The 15,733-nt window shown below is 39.8% G+C and overlaps 1 protein-coding gene across 2 annotated transcripts in view; it reads right to left on the minus strand.

The window, feature by feature from the left end:
- LOC117363922 (putative N-acetylated-alpha-linked acidic dipeptidase) overlaps positions 1-15,733 on the minus strand; it is a 294,479-nt gene that overhangs the window by 109,793 nt on the left and 168,953 nt on the right. For both annotated transcript variants that reach the window (XM_033952501.1, XM_033952500.1), the window contains exons 12-14: positions 15,443-15,510; positions 10,111-10,211; positions 7,397-7,487 (exon numbers count right to left, since the gene is read on the minus strand). In XM_033952501.1, the coding sequence (XP_033808392.1) occupies positions 7,397-7,487; positions 10,111-10,211; positions 15,443-15,510 (260 nt within the window). The remainder of the gene's footprint in view (positions 1-7,396; positions 7,488-10,110; positions 10,212-15,442; positions 15,511-15,733) is intronic.

Genomic DNA, 15,733 nt, shown 5'->3' on the forward strand with positions numbered 1-15,733 from the left:
TGCCGCTGTGTGAGTTATAATCAGCCAATCTTTCAAGAAGAAAAAAACAGGAGTATTTGTACAATATGCAGTAATAGTCATGGAGTTTAAAGTTTATTTTAAATTAAAGTAGCAGAACTACACTCCTGAAAATAGAAATTGGTCTGCCTCACTGTTTAGCCCTTTTCATGTATGTCTTATTTCTTTTTATAGAAAGATGCTGGTCTTATCTATATATATAAAATCGGATGTATGTATGTATGTGCCGCAATCACGCAAAAACGGCTTGACCGATTTGAACGAAACTTGGTATGCAGATCCCTCACTACCCGGAATGATATGTTCTGGGGGTCTCGTGGCCCACCTGCACATGTGGGCGGAGCTACAAACAGATAATCGGATTTCACCCATTCATGTCAATGGAAAAAATGTAAAGAGCTGCCAATGCAAAAACGGCTTGCCCGATTTGAACGAAACTTGGTATGCCGATCCCTCACTACCTGGGGTGATATGTTCTGGAGGTCTCACGGCCCACCTGCACATGTGGGCGGAGCTACAAACATAAAATCAGATTTCACCCATTCATGTCAATGGAAAAAATGTAAAACAGCTGCCAACGCAAAAACGGCTTGCCCGATTTGAACGAAACTTGGTATGCAGATCCCTCACTACCTGGGGTGATATGTTCTGGGGGTATCGCGGCCAACCTGCACACCTGGGCGGAGCTACAAACATAAAATCAGATTTCACCCATTCATGTCAATGGAAAAAATGTAAAACAGCTGCCAACGCAAAAACGGCTTGCCCGATTTGAACAAAACTTGGTATGCGGATCCCTCACTACCCGGGATGATATGTTCTGGGGGTCTCGCGGCCCAACTGCATACGTGGGCGGAGCTACAAACAGAACTTCAGATTTCACCCATTCAAGTCAATGGGAAAAATGTAAAAAGCTGTGGGACCGATTTGAACTAAACTTGGTATGCTGATCCCTCACTACCTGGGGTGATATGTTCTGGGGGTCTCGCGGCCCACCTGCACACATGGGCGGAGCTACAAACAGAAAATCAGATTTCACCCATTCATGTCAATGGAAAAAATGTAAAAAACTGCCATTCTCACAGTAATTCCAACTACCTGGGGTGATATGTTCTGGGGGTCTCGCGGCCCACCTGCACACGTGGGCGGAGCTACAAACAGAACATCAGATTTCACCCATTCATGTCAATGGAAAAAATGTAAAAAGCTGCCATTCTCACAGTAATTCAAAAACGGCTTGACCGATTTGAACGAAACTTGGTATGCTGATCCCTCACTACCTGGGGTGATATGTTCTGGGGGTCTCGCGGCCCACCTGCACACGTGGGCGGAGCTACAAACAGAAAATCGGATTTCACCCATTCATGTCAATGGAAAAAATGTAAAAAGCTGCCATTCTCACAGTAAATCAAAAACGTCTTGACCAATTTGAACGAAACTTGGTATTCAGATCCCTCACTACCTGGGGTGATATGTTCTGGGGGTCTCGCGGCCCTCCTGCACACGTGGGCGGAGCTACAAACAGAAAATCACATTTCACCCATTCATGTCAATGGAAAAAATGTAAAAAGCTGCCATTCTCACAGTAAATCAAAAACGTCTTGACCAATTTGAACGAAACTTGGTATTCAGATCCCTCACTACCTGGGGTGATATGTTCTTGGGGTCTCGCAACCCCCCTGCACATGTGGGCGGAGCTACAAACAGAAAATCAGATTTCACTCATTCATGTCAATGGAAAAAAATGTAAAAAGCTGCCATTCTCACAGTAATTCACAAACGGCTTGACCGATTTGAACGAAACTTGGTATGCAGATCCCTCACTACCTGGGGTGATATGTTCTGGGGGTCTCGCGGCCCACAACTCTATGTTGCTTGCTCAAGGGTGGGTTCACCCAAGAATTTATATGTTCTTGCTCCTGGAGGTGAAACTAAAATTGTTGTTTATAATCAAGTTTTGCGTTAGTTGTATTGTATTCATTTTGTCAAATATTTCACATTATAATTTGAATATATGTGTGTGTGTGTATGTATGTATGTTCCAGCATAACTCTTCAATGCATGGACAGATTTCAACCAAACATTACTTACTATCTGAGGACAAACACTGTGGGGGTGGGAAGGGGGGATATGTAAAAATGATTGAAAATGACAGATTTTAGTATCTACCCCATAGTGTTTTCGGGCTCACACATGAATACTCAGCATAACTCTGAAACGCATGGAGAGATTTCAACCAAACTTGGTACACATATGACTTACTATCTGGGGAAAAATATTGTGCAGGTGGGACGGGGTAAAATACTGTGGGGGTGGGAAGGGGGTGATATGTTAAAATTATCAAAAGCGACAGATATTAATGTCCAACCCATAGTTTTCGGGCTCGCAGAGATGAATACCGACACTCCCGATGCCGTTTAAGTCTAAGTTCAGCCCCATAGAGAGGGACATTCCTTTGGGACATGTGGAGGGTAGGGGGTTGGGACATATGGGTGGGGCATATGGGACATGTGGGGGGGGTAACATGGGGGGTGGGACATGTGGGACATAGGGGGGTGGGACATGTAGGGGGTTGGACATTTTGGGATAAATAAATATCCGGGCAACGCCGGGTTATCAGCTAGTATTATTATATTTTGTTGTAATGAAGTGGTGTACTTTTTACTATATGTCTCTATTGGGCAAAGGTCACACCTTGTAACTAAGACCAGTTCCTCATATCTTATTTAACTGTAGATATAATTTGCTTTCAATTTATCTACCCATCTATTGTCCCTCTTTATATCTCAACTGCACTTACCCCCCTCGGCTGCCTATTAAAAAACGTTTCATCATATCAAATCAACATTACAATCATAATATCTGTTATTTGATTGTTCTAATGTGTTCTTATGAAGGTGTTTCATTTGTATTATGCTTACATCATGTTTACCACATGTAATTTCAATGCGCTTTCCATACTGCCTATTATAGTATCATTTGTACTCTATTGACGTCAAATTAAATGGTTGCTCTACAGCAGAGGTAAGCAATTCCGGTCCTTGAGGGCCACAGGCAGGTCAGGTTTTCAGGATATCCACAATAAATATGCATGATATAGATTTGCATCTCAAGGAGGCAGTGCATGAAAATCCTTCTCCTACATATTCATTGTGGATATCCTGAAAACTTGATGTGCTTGTGGCTCTCAAGGACCGGAATTGCCTACCCCTGCTCTACAGTGTTGTTTAATGTGTATATTTCTAATACTGTATCAATTTACTTCTAATTCTCAGATTCAAGTTTCAAGTTTAATTAAATTTTAATATACCGACCATCAATGTGCACCTGGCTGGTTTACAAAGCTAAAAAAGGTTAAAATAAATTTTTGTAGGGGGTAGGAGGGGGGAAATGTGAACATTAAATAGACAAATTACAAATACAAACATGAGTTTGAGGGTAAAGGGGGGAGAAGTTCATAATTACATCATTAAAAACAAATAATTAAGGGAAAGGGGGGGGAATAAAACACCAAGAATGGGGATCGTTTCTTAAAAGTGGTTTGTGTAATATACTGCTATGCTGTTGGAAAGGAAATATTTAGACGCTATGGTATGTGTCTTGGAATAAGAACATTTTTAGTTTAGTCTTGAATTTGTCAAGGGAGTTTTTGAAGCGGAGTCGAGGTGGCATGGTGTTCCATAAAGTTGGAGCTACAACTGAAAAATTAGTATTTTTAGTGTAGTAGAATTCTTTGATAGAAGGTATAGTCAATAAATTCTGATCAGTCGATCTCAGGGTCTGGGAAAAGAAAAAGGGGATGATGAGTTTATCATGAAAAGATGGGAGATGCGAAAGTTTAATTTTAAAGACCAGCAGTAAAGTTTTATAAGTGATACGGTGTGTTATGGATAGCCAATGTGCTTCTCGCAGAAGAGTAGTGACTTGATCATATTTTCAAACTTTAAAGATAAGTTTGATTGCCGTATTTTGAATGAGCTGTAGACAACGTAATTCTTATGAGTAATTCCATTATATAGGGAGTTGCAGTAATCTAAATGAGAAATGACCAGTGAGTGAATAAGGATTGTGATAGCATCAGTTTCAAAAATTGAGGTTAAAGAACGAATGAGCCGAAGTTTGTGGTTATGGAAGGTTAAATCTTTGTCTAGAATAACTCCGAGCAATTTTATTTTTGATTCCATTTTTACTGTGCAAGATTTAACAGAGATTTGTCAATGTATTATTTCATTGTTCCTGATTGGGAAGAGTATACCACAGGATTTATTGATGTTGAGGGAAAGTTTATTATGCGGAGCCAGTCGCTGATTTTGTCAAGTTTAGTGTTTATTTCTTGTATTTCGCAATTATTGGAAGGATCAACAGGGTGAAGAAGTTGGATGTTGTCTGCGTAAGCAAAGATAGTGAAGCCAATGGACTGAGCTAGAGTGAAAAGAGGGGCAAGAAAAATATTGAATAGTAAAGGAGTATTGAATATTGAATAGTAAAGGAGAAAGAATAGAGCCTTGAGGAATGCCAACAGTTTGAGTAATAGATGAGATTTTCTCTTTCGAGTAGACTTTGAAATTACGGTCTTTGAAGTAAGAAGTGAACTATAAGAGGGCAGAGCCTGTGATACCACAGTTCTTAAGGCGATCAATGAGGAGGTGATGGTCGACAGTGTCAAAGGCAGCTGACAAGTCTAGAGAGATAAGAAGGACGGATTTTCGATGACCATGGAAGTAGTGTATAGTAGAGGTGAGACCAAGTAGGGATAATTCTGTGGAATAGTTGGACTGGAAACCAGTTTGGTATGGGTGAAGGAAGTTGGTTTTGTCGAAGAATATGGTAAGCTGGTTCAGTACTACTTTTTCCGTGACTTTTAGCACAATGGGGGCTGAGGCATTTCTTTCTTTCTGTCTCTCTCCCCCTGTCTTTCTGTCTTTCTTTCTATCTCTCTCCCTGCCCCCTGCCTGTCTCTTTCTTTCTTTCTGTCTCCCTGCCCCCCTGTCTTTCTGTCCGTCTGTCTTTCTTTCTTTCTTTTTGTCTCTCTCCCTGCCCCCTGCCTATCTGTCTTTCTTTCTGTCTCTCTCCCTGTCCCCTGCCTGTCTGTCTTTCTTTCTGTCTCTCTCCCTGAACCCCTGTCTTTCTTTCTTTCTTTCTGTCTCTCTCCCTGCCCCGTCTTTCTATCTGTCTGTCTTTCTTTCTTTTTCTCTCCCTGCCCCTCTAGCTACCGCCACCGATTTAAGCCATTGCCGACAATTTAAGCCTGCTTCCCCGACGCTGACATTGATATTATCGTGCACTGAGATGCTTCCCTGCTCGGCGGTTATGTTGTACTGCACATGCGAAGGCACAGACGCACGGAGGCACGCTGATTGTTTTATTATTATTAATTATAGATACAGACCTGGGAAGAGGGACCCCAAACCCCAGTGTGACTTATTGACAAATATCTCCATGCTGATACAAAGTCTGGTGGATTTTTCTCCTGATTCCTTTGGAAGTTACAGCCAGTCCAGGCAGCACCAGTGTGGCATTCTGCACCTTACTGGAAGCTTCAGCGTGACATGTTGCATGGTTGAAGGGAAGAGAGAGTTTGGGGGAAAGTGAACTTCTGGATGAGGAGATAAATGTGCTCAGGGGCATGAGGAACAGTAGAGTACCAACATGGTTCCTTGTTTAAATGCTTTCTATGCCTTTCAATGAATGCAATGTTGAAAAGAATTACATATAAATAATTGATGTCCATCTGTAGGCAAAATAACTGCAAACAAGGGACTATTTACTGACATATCCTTTTACTAAAGCTTTGCATGCACTAAATGCTGTGTGTCCTATTTTATACCTATGGGCAAAGTGATACTTAGTATCTTGGTTCTGTTAAAGAATTGCTCTATGTGTCTAAACTGGACTGGTGGAATGAAGAAGAAATTAAGTTAGTCCGAGCTTATTATGTGACCATTATTTCTGTATGTCTATAGGAAAAATACATAATAAATGGATAGCAAGCAATACTTAGTGAGAGGTGGAGGTGGGACTGAAGCTTACATTGACTCTTCTGTACTCTAACCAGGGATGCAAATAATTATTTAATCACAAGATTAAGGGCTCCTTTTACGAAGGTGCATTAGCGTTTTTAGCGCACACACCGGATTAGTGCGCGCTACCCGAAAAACTACCACCTATTCAAGAGGAGGCGGTAGCGGCTAGCGTGCGCTATTCTGCGCGTTAATGCCCTAACGCACCTTTGTAAAAGGAGCCTTAAATCAGGTGAATTTGAGCTTGATTTGATTTTTTTAGATATATATAAACAGATTTTCTTCATTCTGGCATTCTCTGTGTCTGTGAATAATTAGTGAAATCTGGAGCAAGTAGGATATGAATGTTATACAAATACTCATAAGTGGGAGGCACGGTCCAAGTTCCAAATATTTGGTTTTTTTCCTCTCCTGGCTCTCTCATTCCTTATAGTGCACGTGGGGATTGCATCTAATCATTCTGCACATATGCCATAGAAGGGCTGAGCTTTAATGATGGAATTACACATGAGGTTCATTCTGTACATAGATTGGCAGTCCTATAAAAGCATCAGGCAGTCATGAAATGCCACGGCATCACCAGAATTACTGTGGCACATGGATAGACATGACAAGGAAGTATAGGGGGTGTATATTCAGACTGTGGCGATCATCGCTTTTTATGGCCACTGCCGGTTTATGCCCAAATCTTTAATACTCGGCCATGTCCAGGCACTGGCACTGAATATCCGGGCAAATGAATTCTATTTATCCATTCATAAAGTCACGGGCATGATTTAAATCAAGTCTTTCTGACCAGTGATTTAAATAGATTTGATATAAATGAAATCCACCCTGGTTAGACCAATGGTGCATCTAGCCTAGTATCCTTCTTCCAACTGTGCTCAATCCAGGTCACAAGTGTGTGGCATAAATCCAAACAGTAGCAACATTCCATGCTACGATCCCAGGCAAGCATCAGCTTCCCTTATATCTGTCTCAATAGCTGGTTAAACTTATGCGGTTAAGTGTGATATTCAGCACTTGGCCTCATAAAGTGAACTGTTTTATGTGGTCCTATTTATGCAGTTAGGTGCCAAGTATTGGGCATAAGGGCAAGCTCCAACCCCAGACTACCACAAACTAGGTGCTTAGGCGCTAATTAGGCATATTCAGAAGCACTATCTGACTAAATGCCACTGATTATACCCAGGTAGCTCCAGACAAGCGACTTAAATGTCCAGGAGTCATCTCAGGCCTTTTAAATTGCTTTGAATGTTGACCCATTTATTAACATCTTGGAACAGATTTCTGAAAAATCTAACAAAATGATGATTTCAAGTTACTGAAGATATAAAACTGAAAGGCAAAACACTTACTTTATCATAGGTGTATCGAATGTCTATTGATGAGATACCCAGATTCTGCAGGAAGGGGGCATAATCACTCCCAGATCCCAGGTCTCCAATGCTGCATGAAACAGAGAATGCCCTGGTAAAACTCTTTCTTTTTTTTTCTTTTTTTTATTGAATAATTTTATTGAATATTATAGGTGATATACAAAAAGTAGTTCAAATACATATAAACTGAATAAAAAATAATGATGTATAAACAAAAGAAACCATAATTACATTCATTTGCATATAACAGATTAGTAAGAAGAATTCAGAGTATTTGAAACTGCTAAGAAAAGAAATAGAAAGGGTAGAGAAGCCGAGATGATGAAATAAAAGAAAAAAGAGAGATAAGGAAAGAGAGAGAGAGAGAAAGAGAGAGAGGCAGAATTGTCTACGAGGCAGCGTGAACATATGAATCTAAGAATGACCAAGGTGATTTATTTCGCACGAAATTTGTAGAGAAACTGGATATCATGTTCTTTTCATATGCATATGATTCGAATTTGTGGTACATGCTCAAAGAGTTCCACCAAAACGTGTAGTCTAGTAGTGTGGATGACTTCCAATTTTTCAAAATGTGCATAAGAGCTGTCACAATCATGGTGTCAATGAGTTTAGGAGGACAGTTTGATAGTACAAAACAAGGGTGTTGAGAACGAAGGATTATAATGTCCATGGAAATATCTTCTGAACATTTGGTAATAGATTTTATGGTGTCCCAGATACGAATCCAAAAGGAATGAACCATAGTGCAGTGAAGAAGCATGTGATCAAGAGTTCCAGGTTCTTTCAAACAGTTCCAACAAGTAGGATCTTGTTTCAGTTTCGCTTTCCACATTCGAAATGGAGTCCATATTGCATTCCACATAACAAAGAACATTGATTGTGAAACTCTTGAGGATAATAGAGGACGATTTGTAGATGACCAGAAGAGTAAAACTCTTTCTAACACAGTACAGATGGCTATATGCTAAACTCTACTTTGCTATCAAGCAATACAGATTAGGAAGAAAAAGACTTCATGTGCTCATGGAAGCAGGACTTTAGCATCACTCTTGCCCTTCTACCAACAAGTGAGCCATCATTAGTCAAAAAAACCTTCCTTATTTATGACTGTACTTAAAGGACTCATCTATGTTTTCTGTAATGACTGCCATAATGACTAATTGTCCAAATTTAAACTTTATAATAAATATTTCCCAGACAAACAAATTGTCTTCTTTGGGCTGATGTTCACATATTGTTCTTCAATTGCCATTCATCACGATCAAACGCTGTGTTGCTGCAATGACGCTTTAGCGTTCTTTCTGACCAAATTTTCAAAGTTATAAACATCAATCTTCTAGGGCACCACAGCGTTTGATCGGAAAGCTGATTTAACAAAGATTTTCCTGCAAATAAAATTATTTTCCTGAGCTTGAATTTTTGATTGGGTGAATAATATTGAACCTCCCACTCCTGAGGAAGCTCTGCATTGTGAAATGGAGAAGCTCCGTTGAGAGGCAACGTTCGAATACAACCTGTTTGATGAATGGCAATTGAAGAACAATATATGAACATCAGCCCAAAGATAAGTGGGTGTAGACAGGTAGATTTGGGAGTCATCAGCATATAGGTAATACTAGAAGCCAGGGACTTTTCTAATCTAGGCCCAAAAATTTACATCAGCTCTATGACTGGGGTATGGGTTTGTGCCTCAAATATATGTGAATTATTGGCCACTTGCTTTAGCAATCTCCAGAGAAATGTAGTGCCTAAATCTAGGTGCCCCTTTATTAATTTACCCTCCAAATAGACCATGAAGATTGATAAACCAGCTGTGGCTTGAGGTTCCTTGTGAATTAGATTGGTCTGGTATAGTCCAAGTCATCACCAAGCTTAGCAGATTATGTTGATAACCAGACCTTTACTGAAGACTCAGAAGTGTCCAGATGCATTATTGGAATGTATAAAATAGCTTTAAATTTTCAAAGTAACATCAAAATGATGGCAATATGAAGTGAACCAAGGGTTTTAAGCAGTCATTTTCCTTAAGAGTTGGTACTGCAATGAAAGATTCTGAGCATGGAACAGCAATGCTGGAGACCTTCAGCTTCTTATTGTTGACTTTAAGGCATTAAAAATCACAAGAAAATTTTAGAGAAGGGATACAAATATATGAAACACCTTTTGAGCAGTGCTTATTTGAATGGCACCGCATAAATATTATTGAGACCTTGAGCTCATGCAGATTTACAGAACCGCCAGTCTTGGTTTGGCGTGCTTGCTTTCTGCCTGCGAAATCTCCTGCTCCGCTGGCAGTTACAGGTAGCTGCATAGACAGCTTCTGACACTCTTCTATCAATATCTACAAATGCCTTCAAGATCAATTTGTGGGGGGGAAAAAATCATTCTCCAAATGCACATAAAGTGGAGAAGTGCATCATTTGTCAGAGCAGGAGATGGAACATCCAGTATATTTAATAACCACTTGAGTGTCTTTATTCCTAATCCTCACTGTGCAAAGGAAAATGAAGACTTTACTTTTTCTGCCTGAGCTGTCTCCCTCTCAGCACCTCCCTACCCCTTGAGCTGCAAGCAATCATTTTTATGACAAAAATATTTTTGTCTTGGCCCAAAATTGGCAGATGTACTTGTTTTTCATAAATTCTGCAAACCAGCTTTACAGGGCTTTCAGTTAACTGCTAAATACTTACTGAGGGAGTTTAGGATTAAAAGCTGATGGGCTGGTTTCCAGCCATGTGTCATACACCATCCGCCTACCCTTGGCAATTTCTTCTGGATTGGGGTTTTCAACCTAATTTATACAAGCAAATACAATGATAACAACATATAAAATTAAACAACAGTCATTTCTCATTTAAAAAATATATCTCCACTTTCTGGCCAACTGTGTTTAAATTCTATTAGAACAGAAGTACTCATATTTTACATCACAGGAGAACACGAGGGGTAATTTTATATGGAAAGGAGGAGTGGCTTAATGGTTAGAGCTGCTGCCTCAGCACCCAGACAAACCTGCTCCCTGTTACTGAACCCTTCATTGTCCCAGGTATCACAGTTAGATTGTGACCCTGCCAGGACAGATAAGGAAAATACTGAAGAATACCTGATTACTGTTCAGTGTATTGTAAACCACTTTGGTAAATGTCTAAAGGCAATTAATACATCCCAATAAAAAATAAATAAAGGAGCCACTTTATTGTAGGTGCAAAGAAGAGAAATATTTCTTGATTCAATACGTAAATCAATATTCTACTACTATTACTACTATTAATTATTTCTATAGCGCCCCAAATTGCATGCCAAAATTTGGCACAAATTGAGCGTATTCCATAATTGCACGTGCAACTTAATTACTAACCATCAATTATTGGTGCTAATTGGAAAAAAAATTGGGATTCTATAAAGATGTGTGCATAAAATTTCTGTGTGAATCTGAAGTGGGAGGATGGTCATAGAAGGGGCAGATCAGAGGCATTCTTAGAAATTGCACACAGACAGTGTTGTGCTAGTTATTCTTCAAAAGTAATTACTTTCATTTACTAGTTACTTCTCAGCTTAAAGTAATTTTGTTACAGTAATTGAATTACTTATTTAGGAAGGTAATTGATTATTGATTACAGTTACCTGCTTAGATTAATTACTTTTTCTTTACCGACACCCATTCAAGAATACTTATGGTAAAAGCCTTATGGTATGTGAAGAGGTAAAATATCCATCTTATATGCAACCCCAATGTAAATAGCTTCATCTCTTAATGCTTATTTCAAGGAGGCTTGACCAACTTATGCTAACCACATCCTCTATTTATTTATTGGGATTTTTTAAACTGCCTTTTCATAAAGAAATTCACTCAAATTGTCTTACAGTACATTGAACAGTAATCAGGTACTCTTAAGTATTTTCCCTATCTGTCCCGTCAGGCTTACAATCTAAGCCAGTGTTCTTCAACCACCGGTCCATGGATCAGTGCCGGTCCACAGAAATTTCCTGCCGGTCCACAGGGCCAGCACGTGCATCAGGCCCAAAACAGTGTTCTTCAACCGCCAGTCCACGGTGTGATCGATGCGGCGTTATCTTCGAGCCAGCTCCCTCTTCCTAACTGATTCAGTGCACAAAGCCACGGGCAGTGGCTCCTATGGGCATCCTGCGCCTGAACCGGAAGCCTTCTCTGACGTTGCAACATCAGAGGGAAGGCTTCCAGATGAGGCACGGGATGCACAAGGTGCAATTAGTACTATTATGGGGGCGGGGTCTGGGGTGGAGATTGGGTAGAGATGGGCAGTGTCTGGCCCACGACTTAGCCCAGTGTTCTTCAACTGCCGGTCCACGGACCGATACCGGTTCACAGAATAATTATTTTATTTCTGCCAGTCCATAGATGTAAAAAGGTTGAAAAACGCCGATCTAAGCAACTAAGGGGTCCTTTTATCAAGGCGCAGTAGGGGTTTAACGCGCGGAATACCGTGCGTTAAACCGCCTGCCGCGCTAGTCACTAACACCTCCATTGATGAGGCATTAGTTTTTTGGCTCGCCACAGGGGTTAGCGTGTGATTAAATGTCCGACGCGCTAATCCCGCTAGCGCACCTTGATAAAAGGAGCCCTAACAACATTTGATTAAGCGGGATAGAAATTTATACATAAATCAATAACTCCCTCTTTTACTAAGGCACGCTAGCCAATTTAGTGCATGCTAAATGCTAACGCGGCCGTAGAATTATAATCGGCTAGTGTGCCTTAATAAAAGAGGGAGTTATTGATTTATGCATAAATTTATATCCTACTTAATCAAATGTTAGGGGTCCTTTTACTAAGGCGCATTAGCTGATTTAAATAATAATAATAATAACAGCTTATATACCGCAATACCGTGAAGTTCTATGCGGTTTACAAAGATTAAGCAAAGGTACAAATTGATTGACTTTAATGCATCCATAGAATATAATCGAACTGTGGGATCTGGGGCAATGATGAGTTAAGTGACTTGCCCAGAAGGAGCAGGCTGGGATTGAACTCACGACCTCAGAGTGCAGAGGCAACAGTCCTGACCACTAGGCCACACTCTCCTCCCTGGCATGTTATGTCATGTTGTGTTAGTTACGCTTCAAAAATAATTAACTTACTGCAAGAAAATAACTACAGTAATTAATTATTAGTAACTCAATATTGTACAACACTGAATTCAGTGCTAAAAGAATATGGTAGATCCATGCCTAATTTAGGCACAAGAATTTACATATACCAGGTTCCAGCTGGTATAAATCCTTCTGTGTGGATCCAGGTACTAAGGGCTCCTTTTACGAAGTCGCATTAGCGGTTTAACGCGCGTAATAGCACGTGCTAATTTGCCGGCCTCGCTAGCCGCCACCGCCTCCTCTTGAGCAGGTGGTAGTTTTGGGGCTAGCGCGGGGGGTTAGCGCATGCTAAAAAATGTGCGTGCGATAAAGCCGCTAACGTGGCTTCGCAAAAGGAGCCCTAAGTGTTCCCAGAAGTGGTGCCAGCAACCTTTTATTGTGCTTAAATTTGGGTGCCATTTACAGAATCCAGTCCATTAAGCATGAGCTCTACCCATCCTTTTTCCAAGTTCCGTTCACATGTATGTCCCCCTTTCAAAGACATGCTAAGTTAAGCACATAATTATAGAATAGCCCTTAGGTGAAATTTTGGAAGTTATGCACACATATGCATTCTATATCAAAGTGCCCTGTAAATATTTTTTGTGATGCTTCTTTTAAGCCTGTTCTATAAAGTAATACAAAATACTAGCACAAGTTGCCAAAGCCGCACCTACATCTGATTACTCGGCCTCACCTACCAATCATTGCAGTGTTCAAAAAAAGCTTTTGAATCTTAAATATTCTTTGTATGCACTAGCTTATCCGCTATGCTAAAGATATTAATATTGTCATAAGTATTTGTGAACTATACAAAATGACTTAACTTTGAACAGTGACTGGTTCCGACGTGCACGTTTCGTTTGCTGCGTCAGGGAACCGACAATAACAGCTGAGTTTTAAAGCTGGTAGTGAAGTCACATTGGATTACAAAACTGGATATCTCAAAAAAGTGTTTCTTCTTAAACGTTTCAAACGTTGATTGGTAGGTGAGGCCGAGTAATCAGCCTTCATGTCTCTGAGCAGAGTTCTAAGCAAAAAACAAGCATACTAAGCATATTGATGAATGTGGTGACTTTATTTTTTGTGCTACCGATTTCTTTAGTCACTCAACAGTAACCTTATTGTGTAAGAGTTACCCCTGTATATTTTGTTGCACCTACATCTGAGGCACAGTCACATCAGCCCCATAACTAAATGCCCACACCTAGATGTTAACTTCAGCACTAATATAATAAAGTATCTTAGAATGAAGTAACTAAACAATGACCAATTTCCACTGAGAGAAATTATCACGCAGCGTTACCAACCTTCATTCACACTTAAAGATATATTATTTTTCATTTATTTTTCACTGTTCCTCAGCGGGCCACCATGCACTCAAATACTCTCATAGGGCATGGCTTTACGCTCCCACTCCTCATTGGAACCAGCATATGTTTTTTCTTATTATACTTCTTGCGTTTTGATTATAAGTAAATTATAAATACTAAAAGTATTTCATTTGGACGCTATGGTGGTTGAATGTTTGTAAGAGGGAGTGGGAACCTTGATAAAGCCCATCAATTTGCACGGGCGAAACATGTCGGTGTATTTATACAAACTCCCCTGCACAGCGTCTTGCTAAAAGCTAAGTACTTTTAGTATTTATAATTTACTTATAATCAAAACACAAGAAGTATAATAAGAAAAAACATATGCTGGTTCCAATGAGGAGTGGGAGCGTAAAGCCATGCCCTATGAGAGTATTTGAGTGCATGGTGGCCCGCTGAGGAACAGTGAAAAATAAATGAAAAATAATATATCTTAAGTGTGAATGAAGGTTGGTAACGCTGCGTGATAATTTCACACCTAGATGTTAGCATGCACTGACAGAATTTTTTTAAATTTATGTGAGCACTTGTGCACTTCACCCATACTCCAGTAATGAACATGCCAACTGGCAACATATTTACCATTAAATCATGGTGTGTACTTTTCCATTAAATCAGTATTCTGTAAAAGCTATTTATGCAAACAAATGGCTATTACACATACAAATGACTAGAATACCACCATTTGTGTGCTTTCCCGAAGGAATAGCCTACTGGTAAGTGCAGTAGCCTGCAAACATGGGGAACCGGGTTCAGTACTCACTGCAGCTTCTTGGTTAAGTTAACCCTCCACTGCCACAAGTACAAAATAAGTACAGTAAAACCTTGGTTTGCGAGCATAATTCGTTCCAGAAAGCCTGCTTGTAATCCAAAGCACTCGTATATCAAAGCAAATTTCCCCATAAGAAATCATGGAAACTCAGACGATTCATTCCACAATCCAAAAACTGCTCTTATTGTAACCACAGAAAAGTATATCCCCTCTCTCTTTCACTTAAACTAGATGACTCCTTATTGAATTAGCTCCTTTATGGCCAAAGTTGTCTGTCTGAAACGGGGTACAATTTGGTGCTCTGAGGGTAGGGCTAAAAGTTATATAGGAAATGGCAAAATTCAGCCAAACATAGAGATAGCAGGAATAAAACTAAAGTTTTTTGTTCAAAGTTATGCCAATATTGCCAATGCAATGGGGTGCTGAAAAGTTCTCAGCCCAACCAACCAACTTCTAAATTCTGAGCATTAGTTTTGCAACTGTAGCTGATAAGAGTGTTATCTTATTTCGTTACGTGCCAATTTGTAGAAACAAAATTCTATGTTTTGACATTGTTTCAGATCATTGAATCATCTCCACGTCATTCTCTTTTTGGTTGGGCTGGGAAATTTTTAGCACCCCTCATATTCACACTTGAATGCAAAAACCTGCTATATATTTATATAACTTTAAACAAACAACTTATCCATTGACAGCTATGTGTCAGCAATCCCACTAAACACTTATCTCCTAATTGGAAATATGTATATTTCAAAGATCTCTGACCTTCTTGGAGGCTTCATATATTAAATTGTGTAGAACAGGTGTTCCATGGGCCACCAATGAGGTATTCCCTGTAGGAAAGAAAGCAACAGCTCCAATTATAGCCTTTACTGGAGATTATTTCAAAGCAACTGCATATAATTTTCATGCATTTTGTATCAAGTTTTTTGCCCAAAATGACACAGGAAAAGGTGAAATTTCAGTTTTTCTCCTGGGTTGTAAATGGTGTACTATTTGTAAAGAATGTCCACTATTGGAAAATAATATGCACACTTTCAGAAGAGTGTACACTCT

The sequence above is a fragment of the Geotrypetes seraphini genome, chromosome 7 (genome assembly GCF_902459505.1).
Source record: "Geotrypetes seraphini chromosome 7, aGeoSer1.1, whole genome shotgun sequence".
Taxonomy (NCBI): Eukaryota; Metazoa; Chordata; class Amphibia; order Gymnophiona; family Dermophiidae; genus Geotrypetes; species Geotrypetes seraphini.